Source organism: Anolis carolinensis, chromosome 2 (genome assembly GCF_035594765.1).
Source record: "Anolis carolinensis isolate JA03-04 chromosome 2, rAnoCar3.1.pri, whole genome shotgun sequence".
NCBI classification, from domain to species: domain Eukaryota; kingdom Metazoa; phylum Chordata; class Lepidosauria; order Squamata; family Dactyloidae; genus Anolis; species Anolis carolinensis.
In genome coordinates this window covers 70,829,293-70,845,980 of record NC_085842.1, presented here as the reverse complement: position 1 = coordinate 70,845,980, position 16,688 = coordinate 70,829,293, and the positions used below count along the sequence as shown (strand labels likewise).

Genomic DNA, 16,688 nt, shown 5'->3' with positions numbered 1-16,688 from the left:
TGCCTTCCTTGACTTGAACTGTGGTCAAGACCAACTAGAGATCCTACTGCCACAATGATATGAAAGCAGCTTGTGAACTCTCATTAAGAGGGAACATATTTGGCCACCACAATCCAAAACTATGTTCAAAGCTGTATAGGGATGAGTAGAATAAATTCACCTGCAAAATCAGAGATGCTAAAGGCAATGACTATGTGCTGCCACAGCCTACATATCCCCACTGGGTATGGTCATAGGTTTGGGGCATTTTGTCTATATTGGACCATTTCCCCTAGACCTCCATTAGGTCAAGGAAGATGACATTTCTTTCAGCCATAGACAGCATATTAGTTACATTGGTTAGTACTATATCTTAGCATTTGGCTGTGCGTACAGGAGTTAAACACAGCAACTGGATAGTACAAATTGGTTTCATGTGTTGTAGAAGGCTTTCATGGCTGGAATCACAGGGTTGTTGTGTTTTTTCTTGGCTGTATGCCATGTTCCAAAAGTATTCTGTCCTGACATTTTGCCCACATCTATGGCAGGTATCCTCAGAGGTTGTGAGGTATATGGAGAAATTAATCAAGGAAAGTTTATATATCTGTGGAAGGTCTTAAGAGGTTGCATTCCAGGCGGTTGTAAATACAGTGAGCCTGTGGTGTTTTGAAAGTTCTTTTAGCTGTGAGAAATTGTGGGATAGTATCTGTGTCTCTGCAGCATAGAAGGGAGGTCAGGGAGCACAGCAGATGTGCTTTCCTGATCCTTAGTTTTTCCAATCTCTGTGTGTCCTGGAACAATGTCTCCCCGTAGAGAAGTTCAATGTGTTGTCAAAGGCAGGTTGTTGTGTGTTTTCCAGGCTGCACGGCCATGTTCCAGAAGTATTCTCTCCTGATGTTTTGCCCACATCTATGGCAGGCATCCTCAGAGGTTGTGAGGTATATGGAGAAACTAATCAAGGAATCTAAGCATTTAGATGTAAGCTTAAATCCTTGGGGCTTTAAGTGTTCCACTTTCACAGACCCATCTGTTGAAGACATGGGGGAGAAATTCCCTCCCATGGGAGGTATTGGCTGGCCCCTTCTCTGCTCTCCTTATGCTGGCAGGTAAATACATTTTTACTTAAACAGGAATTTGATTATCAATTGCTTGTACAGAAGGATCTTAATATGGAAGAGGGGCTGTATTTCTTTCCACTGTTTTTGAGTTATTTTATACATTTTAAAATTTAATATTTTATGAGATACTTTGTCCAATGGCTCTATCTTGTTTTAGCCTTTGTTGTAAGCGGATGCTGATAGATAGATCGATAGATGAGAGAGAGAGAGATAGATCGATAGATGAGAGATAGATAGATAGATAGATAGATAGATAGTATAGATCAGGGGTCCCCAAACTAAGGCCCGGGGGCCGGATGCGGCCCTCCGAGGTCATTTACCTGGCCCCCGCCCTCAGTTTTATAATATAATATATTGTATATACATATAATATTGATAATAATATTATAATGTAATACAATATAACACTAATAATAATACCATATAATAATATTAATTATATATTCTATATTACATATAATATTACTAATAATATTACAGTATAGTGGTATAGTTCAATATAGTAATATATAATGCTCATATTGTGCTATGCTAATAATATAATATATTGTATGTACATATAATTTGTAAGCCACTCTGAGTCCCCTTTGGGGTGAGAAGGGTGTGATACAAATGTAGTAAATAAATGCAGTAAATAATAAATAAATAAATACATACATAAATTTTAGACTTAGGCTCACCCAAAGTCTGAAATAACTTGAAGGCACACAACAACAACAACAACAATCCTAATTAATTTGACTATCTCATTGGCCAGAAGCAGGACCACACTTCCCATTGAAATCCTGATAAATGTATGTTGGTTAAAATGGTTTTTATTGTTCTTTCATTGTTCTTGTTCTTGCTGTTGTTGTTGTTGTTGTTGTTTTTGCACTACAAATAAGACATATGCAGTGTGCATCGGAATTTGTTTGTATTTTTTTCAGATGATAATCTGGCCCCTCAACAGTCTGAAAGATTGTGGACCGGCCCTCGGCTTAAAAAATTTGAGGACCCCTGGTATAGATGGTTGGATAGGTTGGTGGCAGACAAGCAGCCAGGCAGCTATATTAAATATGGACAAAGTGTGGTTTTGGAACTGATACAGATTCCTAAATTTGATTTTCACTTCCCAATATCCCTAGAACACCATTTTTTCTAGCAAAAAGGAAGGGCAAAGTGTTTCTTTTGGAAGCCTCTAAGAAATAGAATCACCTTTTACTTTGGTTCCCATGGCCTCCTCCAGCATTTAATATTTTAAAAACTCTGCTTTTCAAAAACAGATGTGAACTTCTAGTCATTCCTACTTTTGTTTAGAGAGGTATTTTGTGTATGTTTGTGTGTGTGTGCGTGTGTGTGGGGGGGTGTATTTGCCACAATTTCTATGATCCTCAGGGGACTAAGGGTAGAAAATTGGGTACTGTCCCATTATCCAGGCCACAAGGGGGTGTAAAAGAGATGATAGTCCATTTTACAAGGGTGGAGGGTGGGTTGAAGGAGAAAAACCATTTCCCCTTATTATTCCCCCCACCCATGTCCCTGTCTTGGAAACAACCCTCGTTTATCATATGGGAAGGGAGAGGGAGAATAACCAGCAAAAATGGGGAGATGGTTTTCCTCCAACTCCCCCCCCCCTCAATAAAATTGACTATTTTTATCTCTCTAGTGCCCCCTAGTGGCTTTTGCCCAGATAATGGGACAGTACCGAAAATTGTCACACAACCCCCTTGCAGCTAGGCCTTGAGAAATCAGTTCTTAGTTGAACATCATAATTGATCTAAGACCTTCGGGGGACTAACAGTGCAATCTCTTCAAAATATTAGAGTGCTCTGAAGTCTGAGCCCTCTGGCACTTCCAAAGTCCTTCTGGGCTTCTGCCAATAGAGCATTTTGACACTCTTTGTCCATTTGTTTCCCCGTATTAAAGCAACATAGGGAAACAATCCAGACCACTTCCAGGATTGCCCAAAATGTTCCTCTATGGTGGGTTGTGATTAACAGCTGATAAGTTACTGGATCTCAAGTAACTACATCAGGGATAGACAATGTACAGCTTATAGGTCTGATATAAACCCAGGCAGAATGGCCAATGGTGGAGGCAGTCCAACCACCAGGCAATCTAGGCATTTGCCTGTGGTGCCATCATCCTGGGGGCGCCATTGAGGCCCCCGGGAGGGTGGCGCCACCCCCGCCTCCTTCACCTTCGGGCCTGGGCCTTGTCGCCATGCGCCCCGTGTGGCCCCCTGCCCCGCGGGGGGTGGGGGGGCAAAATTACCTTTGCCTACTACATTAAAATACCTAAGGACGGCTCTGGCCAATGGCCAAGGATAATGGGAGCTGTAGTCCGAAGTATCTAAAAATACTCTTGCCCATAAACACTCCTCCAGATTTGCCCAAAGACATTAAGCAGTTTGGAAACATGAGTTATGTATTTAAATATAACTGCACTCAGAGATGATGAATTAGTTGCAGCTGGAAATCAAATGGCAATAATAAACTTTTCACATAAATATATGTGAATGAGCACTACATTTATCTTTGTAAGCAATATTAAAAGACAGAAATCTGAACCATGAAAATACATTATATTATTCCTTATAGAAAGGAAATTAGCTGCAGTACTTGTCTCCATAACAATTTCAGAGATCATCTGAACTCTAAATGCTAGATAGTCTCTGATATTGATTCTGTAGGTGACAGACAGCAAGAACTCAAAGAACTAGAAACAGTCAAAGACAGGCATATCTTCTCCTGGGCAAATCCACCATCTTAGTCCCAAACCCATTTTTCATTACACATAAAATGAATCTAAATATTTGTTTTAAACCAAAAGCTCCAAGATTTCAATAGCACCCTATTGGTGTGCAGATACAACTGTAACTGATACTATTTATTTATTTATTTACAACATTTATACCCCGCCCTTCTCACCCGAGGGGACTCAGGGCGGCTAATAAACATTGTGCTGTCAGATCACTCTTTGGATGTTTCCAAGAAAGAGCACATAGGAAGTTTCACTTAGTTTCTGAAAGAACGCAAGTCACAACATAAGAAGAGGCTGCTCTCTAAGAGAATGATGGGGGAAAGCTGTCAACACTCCAACTTACTTAGAATTTTCCTGCTTGGCAAGTTATTATACAGTTGTTCAGCATTGATCTGCAAAGCACGGTAGAATTCTTGACATGGTTTGTCACCTTTCTTCTGCAAGTGGGCTATAAGGTTTGACAACCGGCTGTGAAGGGAAGCTTTGGGACTTCGGAACTGCAAAACAGAAAGGCTCTGATTAGGGAGAACGAAAGGGAAACTGTTCACTGTAGCAAACATGATGTTAAGTCAAGTTTTGTCTCATTTCTATGGCATGAAAAAAATAGTATAAAGTTAACTTTGTAGTTTGTTTAAATGTTTGTACAACATGACAGGAAGTTGTTGCCAAAGGAGAATTAAAAAAGTACCTAATAGGCATAGTTTTTGGGTCTGAATATATTGCACAAGATTTCCCTAGCCTAAAATGATACATTTTAACATATTGGGTTTATGGTTCCCGTCCCCTTGATCTGGTCATGTAAGTGTTATTTATTGTTATAATTGTATTATTTTACTTTGTTTAATAATGTGTTGTTATGTTCATATGTAATGTTTATGTTGCTTTTATGACTGCAAACCGCCCTGAGTCCCTGAGTTTTTTTTATTATTATTATTATTATTATTATTATTATTATTATTATTATTATTATTATTATTAAAACTATAGAAAAAACAAGCAGCAGTGTTCAGTCCTTAAAAGAATGGATTAATAAATTACATATAGTATGACCCCCCCCCCACATCCACAGGATTTCACTTTGTTGTTGTTATTATTATTAACTGCTATCAAGTTGACTTTGACTCATGGTGACCCTATGAATAAGGTACATGCAAGCCCCCCTATCATCAGGTCTTGCAGACTCAGGGCCATGACTTCCTTGGTTGAATCTGTTCATCTGTAATGCAGTCTTCCTCTTTTCCTTCTGCTTTATACCTTAGTAAGGTAAAAATCAATAGATAAAAGGAAGACGGTATTACTGAGCATTATTGTCTCAGTCATATCTTCTTCTAAAAAACATGTTCTCTCTAGGTATTTTGTATGTCCTCCAGCAGAAATCAGCCAGATGTTGACAACAGAGTTATACTAAATGACATAGAAATGCTGGAAAAGTTTTCTTTCTAGACATTATCTAGGCCCTTCAGTGTAATTCTTCCACTGGAAGTCACTTGTATCAATAAGGTTATCTTATCAGTGGTTTTACATTCCTTTGGTAATTCCAGGAGATATCTCCCATGGATATGATTATCATAGTGTGGAGATATTTGTATTTAGACTTTCAATACTCTAAGAAAGGGGAAGATGTAGCCGAGATGTTGCCTGACTCCAAATCCCATTTATTCTATTTATTATTTATTTATTTGTTTGTTTACTGCATTTTTACCCTGCTCTATCTCCACCCCTAAGGGGACTCAGAGCAGCTTCCGGTTTGGCAATAATCCAATGACACATTGCAACATAAAAGCATATAAAATACACAACACATTAAGCATTAAAATCTAGAACATGAAACTGGATATGACCAAACACCATTAGGTTATCTCACTTCTAGACCCAGCATACCATAGAGCTACATTTGAGAGGTATTCCACCAAATTCATATAGAACCCCCCCACCCCCACCCCCCAGGCATGGGTAAGAGCAGGGGTCCCCAAACTAAGGCCCGGGGGCCGGATGCGGCCCTCCAAGGTCATTTACCTGGCCCCTGCCCTCAGTTTTATAATATAATATTTTATATCATTTTTAATAATATAATATATTGTATATACATATAATATTGATAATAATATTATAATGTTATACAATATAATACTAATAATAATACCATATAATAATATTAATTATATGTTGTATATTACATATAATATTACAGTATAGTGGTTTAGTTCAATGTAGTAATTTATAATGCTAATATTGTGCTGTGCTAATAATATAATATATTGTATGTACATAAAGCTGCTCTGAGTCCCCTTCAGGGTGAGAAGGGCAGGATATAAATGTAATAAATAAATATAGTAAATGAATAAATAAATAATTTTAGACTTAGGCTCGCCCAAAGTTTGAAATGACTTAAAGACAGACAACAACAACAACAATCCTAATTAACTTGGCTATCTCATTGGCCAGAAATAGGCCCACACTTCCCATTGAAATCCTGATAGGTTTATGTTGGTTACAATTGTTTTCATTTTTAAATATTGTATTGTTCTTTCATTGTTGTTGTTTTGCACTACAAATAAGACATGTGCAGTGTGCACAGGAATTTATTCATTTTTTTTCCAAATGATAATTCGGCCCCTCCACAGTCTGAAGGATTGTGGATCGGCCCTCTGCTTTAAAAGTTTGAGGACCCCTGGGTAAGAGAAACCCTGGATAAGGGTTCCAAAGTTACAGGTCTTACTTTAAACACTTCATTCTTTTAACTACCTTTTCAGCTTCTTTATTGGTGAGAATTTGAGGGTAAACTCTGTTTAGCTGAAGGATGATTTTGTCAACTAGCTGTTCACTCAGTCTGTTGTTGCTTGTTAGGAAAAATGTGTCCTGCTGTAAACGATCACAGTACGTCTGATCTACAAGAACAGAAAAACATTAAAAAAAACAGGTTATCACAAAGCACGGTTCATAAATACTAAATAATTCAATTTCAGTAATGAATGATTCACACTCAGATGTGATAATGACATAAGTCAGACATAACCTGACAAAACCATATATCAGTGGTTCTCAACCTGGGGTCCCCAGATTTTTTTGGCCAACAACTCCCAGATATCCCAGGCAGTTTACATCTGGGGACCCCAGGTTGAGAACCACTCCCTTATATGAAGGCGCCCTTTCTATGGTTGACACTCATGTAATATGTAATATCAGAAACGAACACATATGAAACATTCTCACAACAAATGTCATATGTTCATAGTACCAAGCAAACCTTGCCACTTCCCTTTAAGTCAGAGTTCTAGTTGAACCTTGAGGTCCCTGGTCATCACCGGACATTCTTAACTCTATTACAGTAGACATCATCCCCACACTGAGAAGATGAAAAGTAGTATCTTAAATTTGATGGCTGGAGTGAGATCTAAAATGGCTCATTTTTTCAATAATATATTACACTGTGTCTCATAAATTGTGAGCGGACGTATGCAGTCAGGCTTTATCTGTTCATTTCAGAGTAGGAGTCTGACACTGCTCGATCATTTCTAAGCCTGGGATGAGAATCATGGATAGGAATCATGCAGTCTCTGGGCCACACAAGGCCGTAAGCAAAACAAATTTACAAAAATACTAATTCCTTCATCTTCCCATTCTTTTTCTCTCCTCCTCCTCTCTTCTCCTCCTCCTCCTCCTCCAGACGATGGCACTCCAAGGGATTGAGTTTTCATCTGTAATAAAGTGTGCTCCACCATACCATATTTCAGCAAAACAAAACAAAAATATTTTAGAAAATTGTAATTATCTCCACTGTAATTTGTGGGGAAATGAAGCCCCTCAAACTTGCATGCATACACACATCACTTTAGGCAGAAACAGTATATCAGCAAATTCTCGATTCCCACCGACTAATAATAATAATAATAATAATAATAATAATAATACTTTATTTATATACCGCCCTATCTCCCGGATGGGACTTAAAGGCTGAAACTGTATGGGCTACACAACCTGTTGTGCTGTTTGTCTAAACTGGATAATATGGTGGAATATCTTATCCCATAGGCAATGTTAAGGTAAAACTTGGCTACCAGTCTAGATAGTTTCGGTGCAAGGAATAAGGGGATGCATCATCATCTTGTCATTTGCCTCAGGCAGCAAAATGTCTTGTTCACACCTTATAGACCTCAAGCTATTCCCTTTTCCTGATCAGATATAACACAGACCAAGTTACCATGCCCTAAGAGATTACAAAACAATTAATAAAGCCTAGATAAAGCAACTAGGCTTCTCAGGGCCTAAATCTTGTTCTCCAAATAGAAGCAATGGAGGTGGTGAAGATCACAGTGGGTGAGAAAGAATGAAAATATTTCTCCATTCCTTCCTGCCACCTGTCTGATGTTTAAATAAGAAAAAATAGACATGACTGCTTCAGCACACAGCCTAGAACATACTATGCGTGTTTAGAAGACTCATTAAAGAAGAACAAACACCAAAAATAGAATTCATTGACTACATTTAATTGTTAGTCCCAGCTAGAGTAGACCCATTGATAAGTGAGGCTTGTAAATGCAACACTTAGCTAAGTGCAGGTGATCTAAACCTTTACAGTATTTTATTTGAAATGCAGAGATATAGGATGGGAGGCAGGTGGCTTGACAACATTACATGTGAAAGGGGTCTCTTCCAACTCTGTGATTCCAAACTGGAATGAATTGGCTACAGAACAGTCTAGACAGAACTAATAAAGATAATAATTATAATTGAATAGATTAAACATAATATTAAATATCTGACAAGTTAAATCAGTACATGGATCGATAAAATTTCTCTCTATAGGTTTTGGCAGAAAGGGATAGTGTTACTTAGCTCTAGAATGTCACTACTGGTAATAACTGGGGCCCTAAGGGGAAGGTCACAACTAGAGTGCCACAACACAGAGGGCTCTCTTACGCATCCCACCAACAGACCTCTAACCTTGGGCAGGGAAACATAGGAAGAGGCCTCCTTCAAGTACCACAGCTCTGGCTCCTAGAATTCCTGACCATTGAACAAGTTGGCTAGGGTTTCTGGGAGTTGGAGGCCAAAACAGCTGGAGGGTCGCAGTTTGAGGATGCCTGGACTAGTGCTATGAAATTCTCCCTGTTCTGTTAGATTTCAGGACACTAAGCAATATTAAGCAATACTGAGTACATGTGTTGTGAATAAAGCATGTTAGAATGCTTAAATTCTGTATCTGCTTTCATATCCGAACAGCTGAAAGAGAAACTGCTTAGCAAGCCAACCTTAAAACAATCTCAAATTGTACTTTTAATGCTACATAAGCAAACATGGGATCATTTTCTAATTGGCACTTCAAAATCCAGAAATACCTGCAGTAATAAGATGTGGGAATAAAGTTTTGCTTTTAAGATTTCATTTTCTTCTCATTTCATGTTACTTTTAAATAATGTGATTTTCAATGGGTCCAAAGTATGTATTCACAAAAAAACCCTCAATAATGGCAGTAAGTGAGTCATTCCTATCAAAATGAAAAGGGCTACCTTCTGACACTGCACAAGTTTTGCAATATCATAGAGTCAACTGGGTTTCCTTTAGGCTCTTACCATTCATCCCATAAAATTGAGGAGTCTAATGGCAAGCAATGCATCGTCTCCACATTGTTTTACTGCAACTTAATAAAATCAATGTACTTTGTTGTACTATCTGCTATCATTTTTTCCTGGCTGAGATGTTACATATACAATCTTTTGTTTCAGCATATGATGAGAAACGAAGGCTCAAGATTCAGGAGGTCAAGTCAAACGCCACACTTTGAAAGTGTCATTAAGAATGGACAGCCAATGGATAAGACAAAATCAGCAACAAGACTGAGAGAAGTGGCCTGCGTGTATGTGCATGAGGATTGCAATTGGTTTGCACAAGACATTTTCTATAACTACATGTCAAGCGTAAGTGTATATTTCTTTCTATTTCTTTCTAAATTTGAAGTCTCTTTCCTCTCCTGTTTTTTTTCCTTACAGTTCAACCTTTACTAGAAGTTGTTTTGAACAGAGATGCACATTTCCCCTCTTTACAGTGTAAAGCAGAGGTCCTCAAACTTTTTACGCCGAGGGCCGGTCCACAATCCTTCAGACTGTTGAGGGGCCGGATTATCATTTTTTAAAAAATACAAACAAATTCTGATGCACACTGCACATGTCTTATTTGTAGTGCAAAAACAACAACAACAACAAGAACAAGAACAATGAAAGAACAATACAATATTTAAAAATAAAAATAATTTTAGCCAACATACATTTATCAGGATTTCAATGGGAAGTGTGCTTCTGCTTCTGGCCAATGAGATAGTCAAGTTAATTAGGGTTGTTGTTGTTGTTGTTGTTGTTGTTGTTGTTGTTGTTGTTGTGTGCCTTCAAGTCATTTCAGACTTTGGGCGAGCCTAAGTCTAAAATGTATTTATTATTTATTTATTTATTTACTGCATTTATTTACTACATTTGTATCACACCCTTCTCACCCCAAAGGGGACTTAGAGTGGCTTATAAATTATATGTACATACAATATATTATATTATTAGCAAAGCACAATATTAGCATTATATATTACTTTATTGAACTATACCACTATACTGTAATATTATTAGTAATATTATATGTAATATAGAATATATAATTAATATTATTATATGGTATTATTATTAGTGTTATATTGTATTACATTATAATATTATTATCAATATTATATGTATACAATATATTATATTATAAAACTGAGGGCGGGGGCCAGGTAAATGACCTCGGAGGGCCGCATCCGGCCCCCGGGCCTTAGTTTGGGGACCCCTGGTGTAAAGCATCCAGCACAGACTGGCAAACTCAGGAACAGCTGATGGGACTCTACCCTTCTGGAATTTCCCAATAATATATTTAAATATCTTTGACAGAAGCTACACGTTAATAGCATGTCCTTGCATAAAAGTCACTCCTAAGAAGCACTTAGGAGCACAAGTCAGATTCATGTAATTTCTCTGGATGAGCGGCAGTTGTTGAGACTCTTCTTTTAGATAGCAAATCCCTCATGACATATTCCAGAGTTCTTTTGAAGTTCTCAGTAGTTTGCAGACTTTGTATCTGAATGTGCTATTTATACACATGGGTAAAGCATTCTTGGATGTGTGGAACTTAATGGAGGATAAAGCTATCAATGCTTACAAGCCACCATAGCTGTATGATATTAACAGGGACAGAGAAAGCAAGCCACTGAATATCAACTGCTGAGGAATCAGGGCAGGAAGATTTTCCCAAATCAAACCTGTGAATTTTAGTTGGCTACCACGCAAACAAAATGCTGTGCTACGTGCCTGTGGTTTAACCCAGAGACCCTAAAACTTTTTAAGCTTGTTCCCCCTGACTGTTGGGGGGCCAGACTATAGTTTGAAAAAAACATAAACAAATTCCTATGCATCCTGTACATGTCTTATTTGTAGTGCAAAAATATGAAAGTATAATACAATATTTAAAATGACGAACAGTTTTAACCAACATAAACTTACCAGTATTTCAATGGGAAGTATGGGTCTGCTTATGCCTTCATAAGATTCCACCTGAACATTAGGAAGAACTTCCCCACTGTGAGAGATGGAACTCTCTGCCCTGGAGTCGTGTGGAGCTTCTTTTTTGGAGGCTTTTAAGCAGAGGCTGGATGACCATCTGTCAGGGGTGCTTTGAATGCAATTTTCCTGCTTCTTGGCATGGGGTTGGACTGGATGGCCTATGAGGTCTCTTCCAACTCTATGATTCTGTGATTCAAGAAGTTTCAGACTTAGGGTAACCCTAAATCTAAAGTTTAGAGCGGGGGCCGGGTATATGATCTTGGAGGGCCACAACCGGATTCTATGGCCTTAGTGTGGAGACCTCTAGATCTAAAAATCCATTAAAATGCTTAAGTAATTGAAAAATTATTTAGATCCAGTCAGGGCCATAGCCAGATTTTGGGGGGGGGGGGGGGGGTGAAACTTTGTTTGCAGTGAATCATGAAGAATAGTTCCATAAGGCAAAATAATTTAGAAATCAGGCTTCATCGATTAAATTTAGTGGACACTCAAGAGAGATAAACTTGACACTCATGGAGACACTCATGGGGGTTTGGTTAACCAGTTAAAATTCATGAGTAAGCCAGGTTTAAAAAAAAAACCTGAAAAAATTGGGGAGGGTTTGAACTCCTACCCCTCCCTCCCGGCTACAGCCTTGGATCCAGTCCTAAAGCTCTAGGAACATTAAACATTAGGAAACTTATTTCTGAACAAGCATTCATAGAACTGAGCTATAAACCGCCAAGAAAACAAGCCACATTTGGACTGATTTTTCGGTTTGTTTTGGGTTTTTTTTTCAGTATCCACTGCTACAAATCACAGAGGCAAGATACAACATTGTACTAGCAAGGAAAAGATATTATTCTCTCCTAAATTAACATTTCAGGGAACTAGAATTATGCCTGCAACCACAGCTCTTTAAATTAGGCCTCCAAACAACTTCAGCCATTATCCAAAGCTTTGTGCTGACCCATTAAAAACCCTGCATTTTTACTGCAGAGATAATTATGCAGTGTAAGCATCTTTGGGATTTCAGATCATAGAATCATAGAATCATAGAATAGTAGAGTTGGAAGAGACCTCAAGGGCCATCTAGTCCAACCCCCCGCTAAGAAGCAGGAAATCGCATTCAAAGCACCCCCGACAGATGGCCATCCAGCCTCTGCTTAAAAGCCTCCAAAGAAGGAGCCTCCACCACGGCCCGGGGGAGAGAGTTCCACTGCCGAACAGCCCTCACAGTGAGGAAGTTCTTCCTGATGTTCAGGTGGAATCTCCTTTCCTGTAGTTTGAAGCCATTGTTCCGTGTCCTAGTCTGCAGGGCAGCAGAAAATAAGCTTGCTCCCTCCTCCCTATGACTTCCCCTCACATATTTGTACATGGCTATCATGTCTCCTCTCAGCCTTCTCTTCTGCAGGCTAAACATGCCCAGCTCTTTAAGCCTCTCCTCGTAGGGCTTGTTCTCCAGACCCTTAATCATTTTAGTTGCCCTCCTCTGGACGCTTTCCAGCTTGTCAGCATCTCCCTTCATCTGCGGTGCCCAAAACTGGACACAGTATTCCAGGTGTGGTCTGACCAAGGCAGAATAGAGGGGGAGCATGACTTCCCTGGATCTAGACGTTATTCCCCTATTGATGCAGGCCAAAATCCCATTGGCTTTTTTAGCTGCCGCATCACATTGTAGGCTCATGTTTAACTTGTTGTCCACGAGGACTCCAAGATCTTTTTCGCACACACTGCTGTCAAGCCAGGCGTCCCCCATTCTGTATCTTTGATTTCCATTTTTTCTGCCGAAGTGAAGTATCTTGCATTTGTCCCTGTTGAACTTCATTTTGTTAGTTTCGGCCCATCTCTCTAGTCTGTCAAGATCGTTTTGAATTCTGCTCCTGTCTTCTGGAGTGTTAGCTATCCCTCCGAGTTTGGTGTCATCTGCAAACTTGATGATCGTGCCTTCTAACCCTTCGTCTAAGTCGTTAATAAAGATGTTGAACAGAACCGGGCCCAGGACGGAGCCCTGCGGCACTCCACTTGTCACTTCTTTCCATGATGAAGACGACGCATTGGTGAGCACCCTTTGGGTTCGTTCGCTTAGCCAATTACAGATCCACCTAACCGTAGTTTTGTCTAGCCCACATTTTTCTAGTTTGTTTGCCAGAAGGTCGTGGGGGACTTTGTCGAAGGCCTTACTGAAATCTAGATATGCTACATCCACGGCATTCCCTGTATCGACCCAACTCGTAACTCTATCAAAAAAAGAGATCAGATTAGTCTGGCATGACTTGTTTTTGGTAAATCCGTGTTGACTATTAGCAATGACCGCATTTGTTTCTAAGTGTTTGCAGACCACTTCCTTAATGATCTTTTCCAGAATCTTGCCTGGTATTGATGTGAGGCTGACCGGACGGTAATTGTTTGGGTCGTTCTTTTTTCCCTTCTTGAAGATAGGGACCACATTCGCCCTCCTCCAATCTGCTGGGACTTCTCCCGTTCTCCAAGAACTCTCGAAGATAATTGCTAGTGGTTCTGAAATAACTTCCGCTAGTTCCTTCAATACTCTTGGATGTAGCTGATCTGGCCCTGGGGACTTGAATTCGTTTAGAGTGGCCAGGTGTTCCTGGACAACTTGTTTCCCTATTTGGGGTTGGATTTCCCCCAATCCTTCGTCCATTCCATGTTGCTGAGGTTGAAGATGGCTTTCTTTTTGTGAGAAGACCGAGGCAAAGAAGGCATTAAGCAGTTCTGCCTTGTCCCTATCCCCTGTCACCATCACCCCATCTACTCCTTGCAGTGGCCCTATCGCCTCCTTTTTCTTCCTTTTTCTACCAACATAAGCAAAAAAACCTTTTTTGTTGTTTTTTATGTCCCTGGCAAGCCTGAGCTCATTTTGCGCTTTAGCCTTGCGAACCTTTTCCCTACAGGAGTTGGCTATACGTTTGAATTCTTCTTTGGTGATTTCTCCCCTTTTCCACTTCTTGTGCATGTCACTTTTGAGCTTTAGCTCAGTTAGAAGTTCTTTGGACATCCATTCTGGCTTCTTTGCACTTGTCTTATTTTTCTTCTTTGTTGGCACTGTTTGCATTTGCGCCTTGAGTATTTCACTTTTGAAAAACTCCCATCCATCCTTAACTCCCTTGTTTTTTAATATCGGCGTCCATGGAATGCCGCTCAGTAATTCCTTCATTTTTTGGAAGTCAGCTCTCTTAAAGTCCAGAATGCGTGTTTGACTTGTCTTAGTTTCAGCATTCCTTTGTATTGCAAACTGCAGGAGCACATGGTCACTTGCCCCTAAGGATCCAACCACTTCAACTGTATTGATCAGGTCTTCCACATTTGTTAAGATTAGATCAAGAGTTGCTGATCCCCTTGTTGCCTCTTCTACCTTCTGGACCATAAAATTATCTGCAAGGCAAGTGAGGAATTTGTTGGACTTTGTACTCTTGGCTGAGTTTGTTTTCCAGCAGATATCGGGATAATTGAAATCGCCCATGACTACTATATCTCTTCTTTGTGCCTGTTTGGTCAGCTGTTGACAGAAGGCTTCATCAAGTCCTTCATCCTGACTCGGAGGTCTGTAGTAGACACCCACGACAAGATCTTTTTGAGTCCCGGTTCCCTTGATTCTTATCCAGATGCTTTCAAGCTGGTTTCCCGGATTACAGTCTTGCATTTCTTCTGCAACGTAACTGTTTTTGACATATAAAGCTACTCCCCCTCCTCTCCCCTTTGTTCTATTTCTGTGAAAGAGGTTATAGCCCTCAATGGTTAAATTCCAGTGATGGGAGTCATCCCACCAGGTTTCAGTGATGCCTATGACATCGTATGTGTGGTGCTGTGCTAGGAGTTGGAGTTCGTCTTGCTTATTTCCCATGCTCTGAGCATTAGTGTAAAGACATGTAAGCCCCTGTGACCTCCCCTCGAACTGTTTATTTGGGATTATTGTGCTCTCTGTACTTGGTCCTTGCTGTGTTTGTGCAGCCCTACGTTTAGCCTTACGGCGGTTCCCTGTGGTTGTGGGTAATATAGTGTTCGCCAGGCTGTTGTTCCCCTCCCCCAGTGGATTTAGTTTAAAGTGCGCCTGATGAGGTTTGTGAGTCTGTGTGCAAAAAGATGTTTTCCTACTTGTGTGAGATGCACCCCATCGCTTGCCAGTAGTCCATCCTCTTGGAAGAGTAGACCATGGTCAAGGAAGCCAAAATGCTCCTCTTGACACCATTTTCTGAGCCAGTTATTGACCTGTACTATTTTTCCGGCCCTTGTAGAGCCATGTCCTACAACGGGGAGGAGGGATGAAAAGATCACATGTACATTATACAGTTTTAGCTTTGTTCCCAGAGCTCGAAAATCATTTGTGATCTTTTGAAAAGTATGCCTAGCGGTGTCATTGGTACCTACATGAATCAACATAAGGTGGGGAGGGTGATGGGGCTTTAGGAGCCTGCTGAGCCTCTGAGTGATATGGTGTATTTTTGCCCCCGGGAGGCAGCATGTTTCTCGAGCCATCCCATCCGGTCTGGAAATGATGGCTTCCGTTCCTCTAAGGAGGGAGTCACCTACTACCAAGACCTGTTTCCTTTGAGGATTGACAGGGTCCCTTTTGTGCAAGACAGTGTGTATGTCCCCTGAAGAGAGTTCCTGTTGAAGTGAATCATGTAGGTGTAAAGTGTTGTCCTCCTCCTCAACATCCCCAGTGCATTCATCAATGACAATCCATTGAGATACATCCGAGAGCCCATTACTCTCCCAAGGATGTTCCTGTTGCTCCTGGTCTACGATTGGGGATGGAGCATTTGCATGATTACATAAGTGTGACTGTGGTGATGCACTGTCCCCGTCAGGGCTATCCCCTGCGCATTGATCCAGGATGGTCCACTGAGTGGTATCTAAGAAACTGTGGTCCTCCACAAGATGTGTTTCCTGATTGTATGTTAATGATGTAAGAATTTCAAATCTGTTGTGTAAATGCAGCTGAGCAGAGGAGTTCTGTGGAGGCTGCCTGGTCCTGCGTCTCCTTCTATGGGTGACCTCCTTCCAAGCCTGAGGGTTGTCTACCTTTGAGTTGATCTCCCCATAAGGTTCCTGATCATGGTCTTGGTGGTGTTGGTGTGATGCAGGCTGCTGATCTACAGCAGCGTGTTGTGCAGTGTCCAAGAAGAGCTCGAGTGCCTGAATGTCCTTAAGGGTCTTAATACGGTGCTCGAGCTGTTGGATCCTCTGCTCCATCAGAGTCATCTGTTTGCATTTGGAGCAGATGTAGTTGTCTAGTTTTTGTGTGAAAAAGCGGAACATGCCACAG

The 16,688-nt window shown here is 40.3% G+C and overlaps 1 protein-coding gene across 4 annotated transcripts in view; it reads right to left on the bottom strand.

Annotated features, from left to right (window-relative positions):
* card19 (caspase recruitment domain family member 19) overlaps nucleotides 1-16,688 on the bottom strand; it is a 53,930-nt gene that overhangs the window by 14,829 nt on the left and 22,413 nt on the right. For all 4 annotated transcript variants that reach the window (XM_008115578.3, XM_008115576.3, XM_003223972.4 and 1 more), the window contains exons 2-3: nucleotides 6,585-6,727; nucleotides 4,183-4,336 (exon numbers count right to left, since the gene is read on the bottom strand). In XM_008115578.3, coding sequence (XP_008113785.1) covers nucleotides 4,183-4,336; nucleotides 6,585-6,727 — 297 coding nt within the window. The remainder of the gene's footprint in view (nucleotides 1-4,182; nucleotides 4,337-6,584; nucleotides 6,728-16,688) is intronic.